The sequence below is a fragment of the Rhinolophus sinicus genome, linkage group LG01, assembly GCF_036562045.2.
Source record: "Rhinolophus sinicus isolate RSC01 linkage group LG01, ASM3656204v1, whole genome shotgun sequence".
Taxonomy (NCBI): Eukaryota; Metazoa; Chordata; class Mammalia; order Chiroptera; family Rhinolophidae; genus Rhinolophus; species Rhinolophus sinicus.
The window spans coordinates 106885976-106902975 of record NC_133751.1 but is presented as its reverse complement, the minus strand read 5'-3'; the positions used below and the strand labels follow the sequence as shown (position 1 = coordinate 106902975).

The window sequence follows — 17000 nt, the reverse complement described above, 5'->3', positions numbered from 1 at the left end:
GAAAATTGCAATTATAATAGGAGATTGAATCCATAACCCTGCCAGTCAAATAGAGACAAAGCAATGTTCACCAGGTCTTCTCAGGAAGCCGTACCTGCGTCCAGCAGCACTCTCCTCGCCAGGTACCCACAGCTCTTGGGAGTCGGGCCCCTCACACCCTCTAGGCCATTCACACATGCACATTTTCTTCATATTTTCAGGAATCTCACCTGATTCTTGGGGGCTACAATGTGCCACACACAAGTGACTCCTGCAGGGTAATCACGGTCTGGCCAGTTGGGGGTTTTAAAAGAGCCGGAAGGTCTTTCAAGGCGTCCTCCACAGTACTGATCCCCTGAAGTTATTAAATACAAAAAAAAATCCAAGTTTATACCCTCACATAAGTTATGAGGAGATTAGGAATTTGGAATATTAGGTGATACTACAGTAAATAAAGACAATAGCAAAAGCTCTTAAATTCTCTCTTAAAAATGGTCACAGAGCCTCCTCTAACCTCTCTCTCTCTCTCTCTCTCTCGCTCTCTCGCTCTCTCGCTCTCTCGCTCTCTCGCTCTCTCGCTCTCTCGCTCTCTCTCTTTCTCTCTCTCTCTCTCCTGACAAACCACATTAGCACAAGAGAGTTTGTGCAGGCTCAACCAATTACATAGATTGTAACAACCCTCAAGGCAAGGATAGTTATAGATAGGATTAAAATCCATGCTCATGGACAAAGTTTGAATTAGTTGGTACAGAAAACTCATTACCAGAAAACTTGGTATGTCATACATTTTTAACAACTTTTAAGAATTTTTGTTTGTAAAAACAATACATGATTATAAAATTTCAGCAATACGGAAAAGCATAAAGAATTAAAGGATTACCCCAAATACCACTACCTAAATCTAACCACAGTTAATATTTGACAAATATCATTCAGACATCTCTATGCTTATGTGTTGCTAGGTTGACAGTAATAAATTTAGAAATATATTTTAATACAAAGTTCTAAATTTAATTTAACTTGAATTTAACTAACAAAGAAAAACTAATGAAAACTAAAGGAAATAATACAGTTTAATGAAATAGTTCTTTGACACAGATGATAATCATTCTTAAAAGAAATCTCTAAATTTAAGAAAACTGCATTTAAAAATTGAGGCTGGCATAATTTCTAAAACTTTTTATTCATGGAAAATCTCAAGCATATACAAAGTAAATAGAATAATATAATGAACTTCTATGTGTCCATCACCCAGTTTCAACAATTATCATCAATATACTATTCTTTTTCTCAATACTGCTACCCAATCCGCACCATCCGCTTTTTTATTATTATTGACTTGTACGTTTAGAGGAGGTAAATTCATATACTGTGAAATGCACAAATCTTAGCCATAAAATCGTGAAACATGAATATACCCATGTAAGCCACACTCCTATGATGATATAGAATCCATTTCTCACGAAATTTCTGTATCCCGTCCCAGTCATTCTGCTGACTCTCCACACCACTGTCCTGAACAATGCCACTCCAGATTAGTTTTACTCTAGACCTTCGAAAAAATGAAGTCATATAGTGTGTAAACTTCTGCTTAGCACAGCAGCTGAGATGCCTACAAGCTGCTGTGTGTGTTGGTGATGTGTTCCTTTACATTGCTGAGTAATATTCCAGTGTATGGAAACCATAATTTGTGTACTCATTCTCCTGTGGATATTCACTTGGATGTTTCCAGTTTCCCTTATTGGGTGAATAAAGCTGGTAGGAACATTTCTGTACAAATCTCTCTGTGGAATGTATTTTCATTTCTCTTGCACAAATACACAGGAATTCAATTCCTGGGCCAAGAGGAGATGTAGATATTAAACTTCATATAAAAGTACTGAAAAAGTTTCCCCAAGTGGTATGAGCACTTTGGTTGCGTTACATGCTTGCAACCATTTGATGTTTTAGCCAAGCTGGTGGGTATGTAATGGTATCTCAATGTGCTTTTAATTTGCATTTTGCTGTTAACTAATGATACTGAGTAGTTCTTCGTGTACTTATACGTTATTCATATATCTTCCTGTGTGAAGTTTGTTTCACACATATTTTTCCATCCTTTTACAGTCAATCTATTTTGACTTTGTATTTCAAGTGTTTTCTTGTAGACCACAGTGTTGGGCTTTGCTTTTTAACCCATTCTAATACTCACTCTCTTTCAATTGGAGTATTTAATCCTTTGCATTTAATGTTTTTATTGATATGCTTCAATTTAGTGCCATTTACTATTTTGTTCTTTTTGTCTCACCTTTCTTTTGTTCCATCTGTTCTTCCTTTCCTGCCTTCTTTGGGTTAGTTGAATAATTTTAGTATTCTATTTTAAACTTTTGCCTTTTAGTTCCAATTCTTGTATTTTTAGTGGTTACTTTAGGGATCACAATATGCATCTTTAACTTATCACAATCTACCTAGAGTTAGAGTTGTATTTCTTCATGTATCGTATATGTATGTATATGTGCAACACTATAGTTCCATCTATTTCTCCATCCTTTGTTCTATTTACATATTTATATATATGATATATGTGTCATATATATGTCATATATATACTGTACATATGTCATATATTATACATATATATCATACATTATACATTCCACAATATAATGTAGTTTGTTTTGTTTGGAACAAACACATGTAAAGACATTAAGAGAAGAAAAGAAAATAATACACAGTCTTTTATTATTTGTGGCCTTCAATCCTTCCATTACCTTTGTGTTACCCTGTGGAGCCATTTCCCTTCAACTTGAGGAAATTCCTTCAATATTTCTTGTGACGCAAGTGTTTATCTGAAAATGTCTTTGTTTCACTTTCCTTTCTGAAGACTGGCCATAGAATTCTAGGTTGACAGTTTTATTCCAGCATTTTTAAAATGCCGTCCACTGCCTTCTGGTCTCCATCATTTCTGATGAGAAGAAAGCCATCATTCACAGCGTCTTACCCTTGTATGTAATATGGCTTTTATATGATTGATTTTAAGATTTTCTCTTTATCTTTAGATTTTTGTAATTTAATTTTGATGTGCTTAGGTGTGGCTTCATTTTTATTTATCCTGTTTGGGGTTTGTTGATTTTGGTCTATAAATGGTGCTCCTCACTAAATTTTGGTGGCTTTAAGCCAGAAATATTTCTTCAGATATTTTTTTCAGATTTTTTTCTGCATTATTATCATTCTTACTCTTCTGGAACTCAAATTACACGTGTTAGACCACTTGATATTGTCTACCTGGCCTCGGGGGCTCTTTTTCTTTAATATTTTTCTTTAATATGGTTCTTCAGATTACATCATTTCTATTCGAATTCACTGACTCTTTCTTCCAATATTTCTAATCTGCTTGTAAGACCATCAGGTAAATTTAAAAATTTCAAATTCTGTATCTTTCAGCTCTAGAATTACTATTTTATCCTTTTTTTTTATAGTTTCTGTTTCTCTTCTGAGATTCTCAATCTGTTTATTATACATACACTTCCCCTTAAGTCCTCAAACATATTTATAATAGCTGCTTTAAAAAGCTTGTCTGCTAACTGCAACATCTGAGTTGTCTTGGGGTCGGTTTTTATTGACTGCTTTTTTTCTTGAATATAGACATACTTTTCTGGTTTCATCATATGATTGGATAATGGACATTATGAATGATATATTATAGAGACTCTAGATTCTGTTGTGTCCCTATGAAAAATGATTTTTGTTCTAGCAGGCATTTAACTTGGCTCGATCCAAGCTCAAATTATGTCTCTCTGGCAGAGGGCAGCAGCTGTAGTTTCTGTCAGTTCTTTTATCTTCCAGCTGAGGCTTTGGTTTGAGGCCATCTAAGCTCTCCCGCATATATGTAGAATTTAGCTGTAAGCCAAAGATTAGGATGGATGGCGAGATAGACAGATGATAGATAGATAGATAGATAGATAGATAGATAGATAGATAGATAGATAGACAGACAGATAGATGATAGATAGATAGATGATAGATAGATAGACAGACAGACTTTGTGCTTCAATTCCTCTATAGCTTCCAGCCAGGATTTCCTCCCAAATATTCTGGCTGCTCTATCAGACCCAGATTCTGTCCTCTGATATCTCAACTAGTAATGTTGTTCTATAGCCTAAAGCAAGAGCAGACAAAGCACTCCCTCAGGCAAAAGGCTGCAAATTTAACAGGTCTTGCCCTCTGCAGTTATCTTTCAAAGACAGAGGTTTCTATACTTCGGAGCTCATAGGTACTGCTATGAAAATATCCCAAAACATAGTGTTAAGTGAAAAGAAAGTTTTGAAACAATAGGAATCCATGATCCTACTTGTATTTTTAAAAAGCTATTTCAAAAGTGCACACACATAGTGCATTTTCTAAGTGCAAATAGAAAGGGAACCACCAGAATACACACAGCTATTTCTAAGAAGGGACTACAGTGGGGTGAAGGGGTATGTTTCTATATCTATATCTATATCTATATCTATATCTATATCTATATCTATATCTATATCCACAAACTTCACATTTTTACTCCAGGAATTTCTATATTTGAATTTTTACAAGAATATATATGGGCTTTTAAAAAAAGACTGTTTTTTTTTTTTAATGATCTCTTGGTAGCTTGGTGGCATTTATTAGTGCTCTGTTGGAGAACTTCTCTTAAACTTGAAATGAAAGTAGTAAATCCATATAAAGTGCCTAGAACAGTGCCTGACACACAGTGGGTACCCAGTAACTGTGAGCTGCCCTACTGCCGTTATATAGAAACAGTACCTCTTTCATTTGGTTCAGCGGCCGCGAACATGGCCATGAAGCCATTCCCAGCTGTGTTGGCATCAGAAATCATCTGCACCATCATCTTGTTGCCACTGGACACCAGGGCTCCCGGCCGGAAGGTGCCACAGAAGCGCCCGATGCGCTGACCATTGGTGTGGCCACTGTACACGTCCACAAAATCGTAGCGGCACAGGTTGTCACTCTCCAGATCGATGAATCGGAAATTGAGAACGACCACTTTTCCCTTGGGAACCTGCCGAGAAAAGGGCCAATTGGAAAACTTTGCCATGAAAACAACATCCGAGGCCTTCTCATGTACCAATTACTAAAGTAAGCAGATAAAAGTATAATATCCAAGATGATGCTTCCCCCCACCCCTCAAATCTGAACTAAGCCAGAAAAGATATTCCTAATAAAATCTAAGTGTTTATTCTTTTTGACAAATCCACAATACTCTAGGGTACACAGTGTTATTCCTAGGTTGTTCATCTCAACAAAGCTTCTAAATATTGGGTGAGTCTTATTCATACAAAGAATACTAGTCCTGATTGGACCTTAGCACAGATTTGCATATTCTAAAATATCAAGGTATATAAAGATATGCTTGGCAAAGAAACATTTGAAATGTCGTTTCTCACAAATACAATGGGTCAATCTCAAGAAATAGAATGTTTCCAACAAGTTCAAACTAAAGGAATTATCTGGCAGTTGTGCAGCTAATTTATAGATAAGTCACTTTGGGTCCTGAAAAATCCAGATCAGCTGTGTATACTGATTACATTAACTGAGTAATTGTTGCATCATCTCTTCTCCAAGTCACTGAGATTTTGTTTGTTTTTTAGGTGAAAACTTTATATACTAGGTAAACTTGAAACACAATGCACTGATGAAAATCATGAGTTTTCACTTTCTCCTAAGACTTTATTCACCATAATTTCCTCCATATAATTCTTATGATGTTTTCTTCCTTGTTCCCTGAATAGGTAGAAAACAAAATGGCTGCAAAAACATTTGGCAGAATTCTTACAAAAGCTCCATTTCTTTCTCAGTTCACACCATCTTTTAATTTCCTCATTCAAGTTGCTTAGTCATATAGTTTCGATCAGACTTATTTCACATTTTCAACTACACGACGTCCCCACTGAATAGCATAAGAATTTTATTCTGTAAAAACTTACAGATGACAAAGGTCAGTGATTTAAAAAAACAACAACAACCTACAAGCCACACTGGTTAGTTTATATTCATCTTAATTAACTATCTCACACTCAAGAGTCAATAGATACTTTAACAATACAGCTTCCCCATGTTCGTGAGTTCAGTGCCATGATTTTGTTTTTCCTACAATAAGAGGAAGTATTTCAGTGCTACTTGCCTTTTGTGTCAAACACATGCACACTCCTACATAAAATCTGTAATGGAGTAGTCACAAGAAAGGGTATATTTTGGCTTTGCCATGGTTGCCTTCTAATTGCTAGGAGCTTATCTTAATGGTATGAATTTCAGAAGGTCCAAAGCTACAGCCTAAGAAGCTGATAGCAGAAAATGCAATTTAATTTTTAAACATTCTCACTGAGATATCTGTTATAGAACTTCCTTGTTTTCTGTTTTGGTTTGTTGCATGCAATCTCTATTAATCCATGATCAGAAAATTGTTATAATGTGATGCCATCTATAATCTTAAATATAAGCAAGCTCTCTATGAATCATTGAAAAATACCCAGCCAAAGAAAATGTTTTGAACTAAATTAATTTAATTTGGATTGTCCTTGCATGAATAATAACTATTTGTATAAATGTATTGACAAACATTATGGAGGGTAATTCAAAGTTGTGCGACTCTTCATCTTCAGAGTGAGGATAAAAAAAGGGATGAGGCCTTAACAATAGAGCCCTGGAGCACTCCAGTGTCATCAGATCTTCAAGATGATGTCAAACCGCCATAGAAACTGAAGCAGTGAGTAGATGGCGACCAGAAGGGTGTGGTGCCCGGAAGCCAAGTAAAGAGAGTGTGTCCAGGAGGAAGAACTGGTCAGCTGAGTTAACAGGAAGATGAGGATTGAGAAATCCCCACTGGATATAGCAACCAGAGGTCAGTGATGACTCTGACAAATGTTTTTGTGGAGCAGCAGGGACAAAGCCTGATAAGAGAAAAATTGAAGAGAAAATGGAGTGAGAGGAATTGGTGATAATGAGTATACACAAGCCTTTCAAGGAGTTTGGCTGGAAGGATGAAAAGAGTAATATGAGGGTTACTGGAAGGGGATGAGGGTCAAGACCAGTTTCAAATGGGCTACATTAAGGCATGTTTGCATGTCAGTGGGAATAATACTGCAGAGAGGGCAAAACTGATGAAGGAGGAGAGAGGGAGAATTGCTGGAGAAATGCCATTGAGCAAACCAGGGGAGATTTGATCTAAGGGTCAGATGGAGGAGGCTTCCTTAGATAGGAGTGTGGATGGCTGTCCCAGTCAGAGGAAGGAAGGCAGGTGCAGGCAGGTTAGCAGATGAGGTTGTGAGAGCACATGAAACTTTTCTTCTGATTGCTTTTCTTTTCTTAGTGAAATAGGAAACAAGGTGGTCAGCAGCAAGAGTGGATACGAGAGCAGCTTTAGTAGTTTGAGAACAGAGAAGGTGTGTACATTTACACTAGGGAAATGTAGCAGGCGGCCTGGGTGGAGGTGCAGAGCAGGCAGACTGTTGGATTTCAGCAGTGTGGGTTGGGGGTTGGAAGGTGGTGGCTGAGGGTGGGTGTTTGCTAAGTGAGGACTATGGAAGAAGAGAGGGCCAAGAGAGTTAAGGATGTAAGCAGGGGAATGCGCATAATGGTAGACCCCAAGCTGGGTAGGGACAGAAATCAGGATGCAGTGGAGTGAGGACAGTAACAACCTGGATTGTAGTGTAGGAAAGCATAATGACCATGGAAGGGGGTGGCTGAGGAATGATGGAGGATAAGCTCATTGGAATGGAGGAGGTTAGAGACCCAAAAGGATCATTGACAAATATACTGAAATTACTATGAATTATCACAAGGAAGAATGTTGAAGACAGTGACAGGGAGCCAGGGGCTAAAATTTATAAAAATGAGGTTTTTAGATGACAACAAGGAAGACACTGGACAGCATAGTCCTGTTTCATTAAGTTCTCAGTTCTTTGACACTAAGAAAATTCTGTTGATTCATTCCTGTAGTCAGGCTGTTGAAATGGACACAGGCCTTGACTACTCACCCCCAGTGAGATAAATCATTCCTTCACAAAAGTTCTTTACTGGGTCCCATTGCAATGAAAAGTTGAAGCTTCTCTGAGAACGAGACACAGTATGTCCAGCAGTAAAAACTGGGTTACATCATTGCGAGTTTGAACACAAGTTGATCCCAAGAACCCTGGCACAAATTCTATGAAGAAAGGAAGCAGAGGAAACCTGTACCAGTAGTGGGTCCACAGTGACCAGAGACAAACGCCATCTTGTCCTGAGAAATCCTACCGCATGTGATGTGACACATATACAGCAAACCCTTTCACTGTGATGCAGCAGCTGCTTGTCATATTTATATAAATAATCAAGACTGTCTACTGCGCTGTGATGCAAACTTTGCTGAGTTCTCGTATTGTCCTAAAGGACTTTGGAAAGCAAATTCTCTGAAGATGATCCTTCCACTTGAAGAATCTACAGTTTGTATTCTTGGTTTTTCTTTGTTAAGAATATTTTTAAAATACAGAAAGATATATAGATACATGGAGTAATATAACAAACATCTGGGTGCCGACTGTTCAGAATTATTATTGTCAACAATTTGTCAGCATCTTTTTAAAGTCTTCTTTAAAAAAGAAATTAAAAATTTCACACAAAATGAGGTTTCCTTTGTCTTCGTTCCAGGTCTCACTTCTCCCTCCTTTCTCAGAAGCAACCACTGTCACAAATGTAGTGGATTTTCTTCTATATCATTCAAACTACTTTTATATACATGTATATGTATCCATGCAAAATGTATTGCTGTGTTTTTGTGTGTTTTAAAAATGAATAAAAATGGGTTAATGCTATACACATCACAGTACGATCTGGGCATCATTGAATTTTCTGGATGAGGAAGAAGAAAAAGGGGAAAAATAAAAATTAAAACAAAAACACACAGGGCCTTCATGAGCTATTCCTTCTGCCTAGAACACTTTCCCACTTCTGTATTTCTGTACTCATGCTTAGGGTCTTAGTTTCAAGGTCACCTCTTCCTGAAGGCACTCCCAGACCCCCCAAGTTCCCCTCAAAAGATGGATTCTGCCCAGTTAGCAGCCTGCCCCTTGTGGCTCTGAGCATGAGATGGCTCAACTCACTCACGGTAAGTTTGTTACTGTCGGCAGAAAGAATAGGGCCACAGGGAGAGAGGGGCAGGAAGGGAATGGAGGAGGTGAGAGGAGACTAAGGAGGGAGGAGATGATTCCAGTGGCCAAGAGAGGACCCAGGATGCCATCTTGTCACTTTAGGTAAACTTTAGCTAATTATGTGGATTACAATATTATTAGCATAGTAGTTTAGGAAAATCTGTATCCCCTGTGTCACCATGACAGTTCTTTTTTTTGTCCCCCTTCTTCCGTCTCCCCCTCCCTCCCCGCTCTGGTTCAAGCCATTGTTTCTCAGTCTAGTTGTGTAGGACACAGCTCCCAGGCCCATGCTGGTGTCGTCGGTTGGCTGCTCGCAGCAGCTCACGGCAGCTCTCGCCGGCTGCCAGCCGCTCACAATGGCTGCCGGCCACTCACACTGGCCACGGGCCATTCATGGCAGCATGGTAGCCCATGGCAGCACAGGGCAGCTCACACTGACCTCCGGCTGCTCACGGCAGCCCAGCTCCAGGGAGAGCTGTTGTTCACAATCTTAGCTGTAGAGGGCGCAGCTCACTGGCCCACGTGGGAATTGAACCAGTGAACTCCGCGTTAGGAACACAGGACTCCAACCACACCACCTGAGCCCCCGGGCTGGCCTACCATGGCAGTTCTGACAAGAGCGAAATGAGGACAAAATTCCCTCCTTCCGACAGAAGGAGTGGTCAGCGAGGACCCACCTAGGAACACCTACAACGCCAGCCCTAACTGTCGAATATTTCAGGCCTTCATGGTAACTGTGATAAATTCCCAAGCCTCACTTTTCTTCGGGGCAGCTGCTCTTCTCTGGGCATGCCCATTCTCACCATCCTGAGAGTGTACTGTCCTTTTTTAAACAAATCTGCTTGCTTGGCTTATTCGGTGAGTTCCCTGAATTCTTTCCTGTAATGACCACCAAGAATCTGTTTTTCGGCAACAAGTTTTCCCTGAAAGGTAGAGCTCTAGAAAACAGGGATCCCTCTGCCTCATTCCCTGCTGCATCCCCAACCTCAGGACAATGCATGGCCCAAAGCGGACATGCATCAAGATTTATTAAATGCCAGAGTCAATTGGGAGCCACGTGGGGCTCCAGCTTCTTTGCACAAAGTGTGGACGAGGTACCTCCTGGTGGCTCCACCTCCTGTGGTTCTCATAGCTGCTGCCCTGTCCAGCAACAGTGCTCCAGAAGGCTGCTCCCCTTTCTAAGCCATTTGTTACAAAATGGAGGTATTTGGGGAAACTTTATATTTCAAATCTCCTGTAAATGCTAACACTTAATGCAGAAACTCAATCAAGAAGCTTTTTTGGTGGCAATTAGACCTAGTGACTGTTTTGTGAGATTATATTGACCAGGGGATTCATTATTTGCCTGTAGAAAAACAATTCTACATTTGTGTTTTTTCCTATCAACAGCCGAGTCCTGTGTGAGCCAAAACCTAGTGCTGCAACACTGACCTTAGCTCACCCCACAGCCCCTGGGATGTCCTGATTGTCACAGGCTGATGAGACAAGTCTCGGTGCCAGTGCCAATGCCCAGCTGCTGCCAGAAAACAAGTGGGGAGACAACTGTGTTTTAAGCTGACTTTTGCCTTTTCAAGATACTATGAGCAAAATGCAAACACGAGGCCAGCTTCTTTTGTGTGGAGTAGATTTCTGTAGAAATGGTAACGCTCCTTTTGTCTACAGTCTCTTCCCCTAACACATCACTTACTAATTTGAGTGACAAGCTCTGTTGCTCCAGCCTGTTTGATTTGTTTTTCAAAGCCACTGTTTTATCTTCTAAGACTTTCCTCTTCCACAAAGAGATATGTGTGAAAGCAAGCTTGCTCTAAAATGCAGGGCAGATTTTATTTACATAAAGTTCAGGGGGTGTGGCAGCACAGTGTCATCTCACATATACCCCCCAAATGTAATCCAGAGAAATTTATGTACAAATATTTGGCTATATTTCAAGAGAGGGATAAATCAGAAGGTTAGACCTTATTAATGTATATTCTGTGTTTATTTAAATGCTCCTGTTTTAAAAGAAGGAAGCTTATAAATGTTTGGAAAATAAAACATATTTTTATTAGTGGAAATAACATGTCATGTTTTGAGTAGTTTTTCTTTCTTTTTTTTTTTTTTTTGGTTGGGGATTTCACCAAAAAGAGCCCTTTATACCCTCGATGTCTGGAAGGAGGAAGGAAACCTCCAACCACCTCAAGCCCAGCAAGAGGCACCACCAGCGGAGACTGGGTTACACCCCTTGCTGAAAACTGTCCAAAGCTCTCCCATGAGCTTGGAATAAAATCCTCACTTTAGTTACAGCCACACACTTAGTTGGTGTATATCAGGTGCCAGGTATTTTTCTAAGCACTTTACGCATATGATTTCATTTTATCCCTACAGCAACCTTATGGAGTTAAAATTATTGGCCCAGTTTTATAGTTTATAGGCGAGGAAACTAGGCACACAGAGCTTAAGGCCATGCATGGTGTGGCCTCTGAATATCTCTCAAACCTCATTTTTCCGCCTCATACAACAATTTGGCTGTTCAAGAAATCCTCTGAGCTGGTTTTCCACCTCAGGGCCTTTGCACAGTCTGGTCCCTCTGCTTGGCACACTCTTCTTGATATTCACCTGTCTGCCTCTCCCTCATCATTTAAGTCTCAGCTCAAGTGTCACCTTTGGAGAGAGGCCTATCCTGAGCCCGTCAGTTTTTTTACACCACATAACCATGTGATTTCTCTACAGATCATTTCTCATCTGTCTTTCTACCAGAATGTAAGCTCCCAAGACCAGAGCTTGTCCATAGCTAGTCCAGTGCCTGGCTATTACAAAAGTTCAAAAACTAGTTATTGAATAAATGACTAGGAGCCTTATAATCTTAGATTTTAAAAAACAATGCAGGCCACAACTCCTATTGCCCACACATACATTTGTGTGTCAGTATAAACTCACAGGTACAAGACAAGCGGCATTAGCACCCCTCTGGGAAGGAAGAAATGACTCAGAGTGGTGCTAATAGCTTAGAAATGGCTCAGAGTGGTGCTAATGGCAAAGCCCATCTCCTCTCCTCTCCTGACTCGTAACCCCCTGTGTTTTCCATGGCCTGACTAAGGCAGAGACTGAGGAAATGCTCACCAATTTCCTTTCCTCTTTCCCTGGGCACACAGGAGGTCAACATTACCCAGCCTCCCTTGCAGTCAGGTTGGGGACACGTGACTAAGTCCTGGTCAGTAGACTGTAGGTGGAAGTGAGTACTCTCCTTCAGGCCTCGTCATAAAAGGTCCCATGCAATCCTTGTGCAGTTCTCTTTTTGCTCTGAGGAAGGGATTTGGTGGAGGAAACTGGAGGTCCTAAGAGACAACAGCGCTATGCAGGAGTTAAGGCCCAAAGGACAATGACCAGGGACCGCCATCCACCTGCATGGGACTGTGACCTGAGCAAGAAACAACCTTTTTCTGTGTTGGCACTTATGTGTGGGGGGTTGTCTGTACAGCAGCTTTCCACTGTGTGCTAGTTATACTGATCAACAAACGGACAGTGACATTCACCGGTGGTCCTTACCCAGCAGTTGTGACAGGCAGCTGTAGAGACACCTTCGTTGTTTTTGGTGCTTATAAGTTCGATATGAATCAAAAGTGTAACGTGGCCACCAAAAAAGTGGACGCAATGTCACACTGTGTAAATAGCAAGGGAGGCAACAGACAATTTGAAGTGGTGATACATTCTCACAGAAGCGAGAAAACTCGGCATCCGCGAAGTCCGCGCTGGCACTTCAGTGGCCAGTGCTACAGTATAACGGGCCCTTGAGCACTATTCCTGTGACCCCGAGTCTTCCGTCTGGGGCTGGTCAGCGGAGGTGAGAAGGCGATCAGCCGTGAGTACGGCTTGAGCTGGGAGGAAGATGGGTCTTTTGCTGACGGCTTGGCTACGAAGTGAGCCATAGGCTGGGCTTCGGGATGAGCGCCTTTTGCAAAGGCTGCCTGAGGTGAAGGAGAAAACGTCAGGGGAAGATCATGGCTGTGGTGGCCATGCAGCACCGCGGGGGTTACTGAACTCAAGTCTGCCAAGAGAAAGCACAGGTGGAAAAACAGTGAAGGAACACCAAAGCAGAACCCGGAGCCGCAGGAACTCTGCTGCGGTGATTCCGGCGGGGCAGGGCCAGGCGATCCTGCAGCGCTGCAGGCCTCGGACTTGCTTTGGGCAGGAGGTAAAGTAAGTTTCACTGGAGAGTTTCTCTTTCACATATGTGTGTCTTCTGGTTTCCCTGGGGCTAATAATGTCATTAGGACCCTACTGGGATGTGAGTGGTGACAAATCCTCTAAGTAAGTCATTCTTTCATCAACTTCCTTGAGAACTGCATTTTCTTTTTAGCTCTTTGTTCCTGAAATGGTTTACTGCAAAATAAAAAAGCACTACCAAACAATAAAACAAAGATTTATAAAACAAAGAGCGGTAGATTTATACCTAGTAATACATAACAAAACCACTCTGGCAAGAGCAGCCAGACTGTTCTATAGCAGAACAGCTCAGCCTCCATATCCCAGCGTATCCTTCAAGTAAATGAATCTATACTTCCCATGTGGTCCACAGGACCAGCCAGCTGGCACCCTGCTGGCTTCGTGCCCCTCACTGGCCACAGCACCCACCACAGCACTGGTATCACATGCCTGACAGCAGCAGCAGCAAATACTCATCCCCCCAGCCCCCGAGACTGGAAGAAGTCACTGAACCTACTGACTGATGCCCACGCTGTTTCTGTGACTAGTGTGGGTCCTGAGTGCTATGCTTGGAAGATGTTAGTTGTGTCAGGAAAAAACAGACAGTTCTCACTGGTTGTCTTTCAGTTTTAACTATGTGTTGAACAGAGAACTCGGCACTGCATATGATGTATGACACTTCTAGAAAAGACTATGGCAGAAGATGAAAGTACAAAGTGAAGCTCTACGAAATCCATCCTCGATTATCTTATAGCAACTATTAAGAGTAACATTTCTCCCGAACAACGAAAAATCCATGACAAATGATAAACCATATGAGATGCCCAGAATGACAGGCACATGTTGGAACTGTCCAGGAAAAATGAGAACATGTGACTACCCTGGCCTTAGGGTAGTCATTTCCTCTGAAGTTTGAAGCTGCCCCACTGGATCCTAAAAACCATATGTTGGCTAAATTAATAGCTGCTAAAGAATCAAAGGATGATAGTGTAACAGAATGGTTTCCTGCTACCTGTAGAATAAAGTCCAAGCTCCTTAGAATAATGGTATGTAAGGCCACCCCATTCTGACAGTCTAGTATCACCTTCCCTCAGCTCTTCCTATGTAGGGTGCCAATCTACCCATGCTCAAAAACACCCAGCCCTTTTCCTTTCCCTCCTCTGTGAGGTCATGTGTACGTTCCCTGCCTGGCACCCTTTATCCTGATATCAGACGTCAGCTGCCTAAATTCAAAGTCTGGGCCAAATGCACCTTCTCTAGGAACACGCCACCCTCGCACTTCTCAACCAGAGTAACCAGACGCTAGGAGGCATTACGTTCCTCTTTCAACTGCCAGAGCCCACTGTTCTCCCCTCTCTTTTGGTGGACTTCTCAGCATCTATAGGGCCCCACAGGGTCTCCGGGTCTGGGGTGTATGCTCTGCCTCACAGTGGACTGTGAACCTTTCGCAGGCAGGACTGTTCCATTCTGGTTCCTCTGTGTCTGAGTAACTGAATGCACATGGAGCTGGGCCCAGGCATCAAAAAGGTGCCAGGAAAGGGAGGATAGAGAGGGGCAAAGTTATCTATCTTCACTTCATATATTTTAGTCTCGGATCTCTGAATACTTTGGGGATTCCCTATGCCATTTGATTATTTGTTCTGCAAATTAACAAATATTCATTAAATACCAGCTGTGGACACAGCAGCACATATCCAGCTAGGATCAAACATAAACTCCAAGTGTCCATATGACCCAGAACCCAGCAGCGCCTCCTTGGGACAAGCTGCGGTCCCACTAAGACATGTGAGAGACAGCATTAAAAGTTTGTAAAAACAAACAAACAAACAAAACCCCACCCCAAGCAATCAGCTTTGTTATAATCTCTCATTCTGCATATATTGGATTATAATTTTTTAAAGTAAGGATATTCATTTCCTTTTCTTAGCTGTGTTTCATGATAGAAGACTGCAGATAGGTCGTGGAAATTAACGCTAGCCAATTTCTTCACACCTTCAAAAAATGGAACAAAGGACGTAAATTCTTTTAGGATATTCCTACAATTCTTAGGAGTTGTCAACATGAGTTAATCAAGCACAGGATAAACACAATTGGTGGAGATTCTTGGAGAAAAAGCCACTGGGACATACTGTCTGACAGCAAGGCTTGAGGAAAACAGACATAAAAGCCAGGGGAGACTTTTGCTAGTGCCCTCTGTGTCATGTTTTCTTCTTAATGACACGTATGATTTTGGGGGGAAAGTTTTTATAGGATAGAGCTGATGTCTATGCAATGATCTAAGAAAAAAATATGAAAATATTTTCAAGAAAATACTTCTGTAATCTGTAATTTCATCTGGGAAATCTGTAATGGATCAGGAACCCAAAATTATATTATTTCACTAGGAATGAAACAAAAAGCCCTTCCCTTCTGGGATGAGAGAAGTCCCAATAAGGCAGTAAACACATTTAAAAGAGAACAGATGCAAATGTGAGCAGCCAATGTTCTCTTGAATGAGAAACAGGGTGTACGTGGTCGGATGAGGTTGCTACAAGAGAACTAAAATTGTTTTTAAACCTAATTCTTATACCAAAAAAATGAATGTCCATAGTTTATAATCTAAACTAACTCCATCAGGCTATGATGGAAACTAACTGTCCTTGGCCCCCCTGTGACTAGTGTGGGTCCTGAATACTATCCTTAAAAGATGTTACATAGTTGTGTCCGGAAAGGGTTGGGAAAAAAATAGATTTCCCTGATTCCCGTCCCTGATTCCCACTCCTCAGAGGCAACCAGTTTTATGCTTTTGACAGTTTTGTCTGGAATTTACCTCCTTGTTTCTAACTAACATGCTTGTGCTGCTATTTCTTCATTTATCCCTTTAAAAATTCATCTCTTTGTTTACTACTGTTGCCCCATTCCTCCATCAAAGTTTTGGTTATGTCAATATTCAGGCTCTCCATTACTATGACTGCATAAATACTACTCTCTGCTGAGCTAAGCTGTTACATTTTTTGGGTCCATTTTTTGTTTTTCCTAGGGCAAATGGCTGCCTTGTTTTCTGTGTACCTATCACTAAAATCCCTCTCAACAACGACCAGGCACTGGTATCTTATCAGTTCCATTTTCTTCTTGGAAACATCCATTCTGGAGCCCTCCATCCTCCCGTTCTCCCTCTATCTAGTCTGGACTGGCTACTCTCAAGGTTGCTGCATAGCTGATGGGATGGGACTGGCTTCATCATCAGCTCAGGAAATCCCCCCAAGGCTCCTTTGTTGTTTTTCTTGCTTGCTTTATTTCCTCATTTTGCTGGAACTCATCCTTTTGTAGTTTTCTTTAAAAGGGTGTACAGAGATAAAATGTTTAAGATATTGCATATCTAAAAACATCTTTATTCTGTGCTCGCATTTGCCTGCCAGTTTGGCAGGGTACAGAATTGTAGCTTTAGAATAATTGTCATCACAATTTTAAAGGCATTGTTCCATGGCCTTCTAGCTTCCATGCGATCCCCACCCCCTTCCCACCTCCAGAAGCTTGTAGGATTTTCTCTTCTAAACTGAACAAAGATACAGCTTAGTGCTTGTCTTTTTCTATTCATCGTATAGAGTATTATTTCTTTAATAATCCCTTTCTCTCCATATTCTGTTCTTTTTCTAGAACTCTTATTAGTCAAATCGAGACTTCCTAGATATATCTTCTAAT

General features: G+C 40.9%; 1 protein-coding gene across 1 annotated transcript in view; it reads right to left on the bottom strand.

Annotated features, from left to right (window-relative positions):
- PCOLCE2 (procollagen C-endopeptidase enhancer 2) overlaps nt 1-17000 on the bottom strand; it is a 72614-nt gene that overhangs the window by 24225 nt on the left and 31389 nt on the right. Inside the window, exons 3-4 of the mRNA XM_019753573.2 lie at nt 4759-5014; nt 210-334 (exon numbers count right to left, since the gene is read on the bottom strand). Coding sequence (XP_019609132.1) covers nt 210-334; nt 4759-5014 — 381 coding nt within the window. The remainder of the gene's footprint in view (nt 1-209; nt 335-4758; nt 5015-17000) is intronic.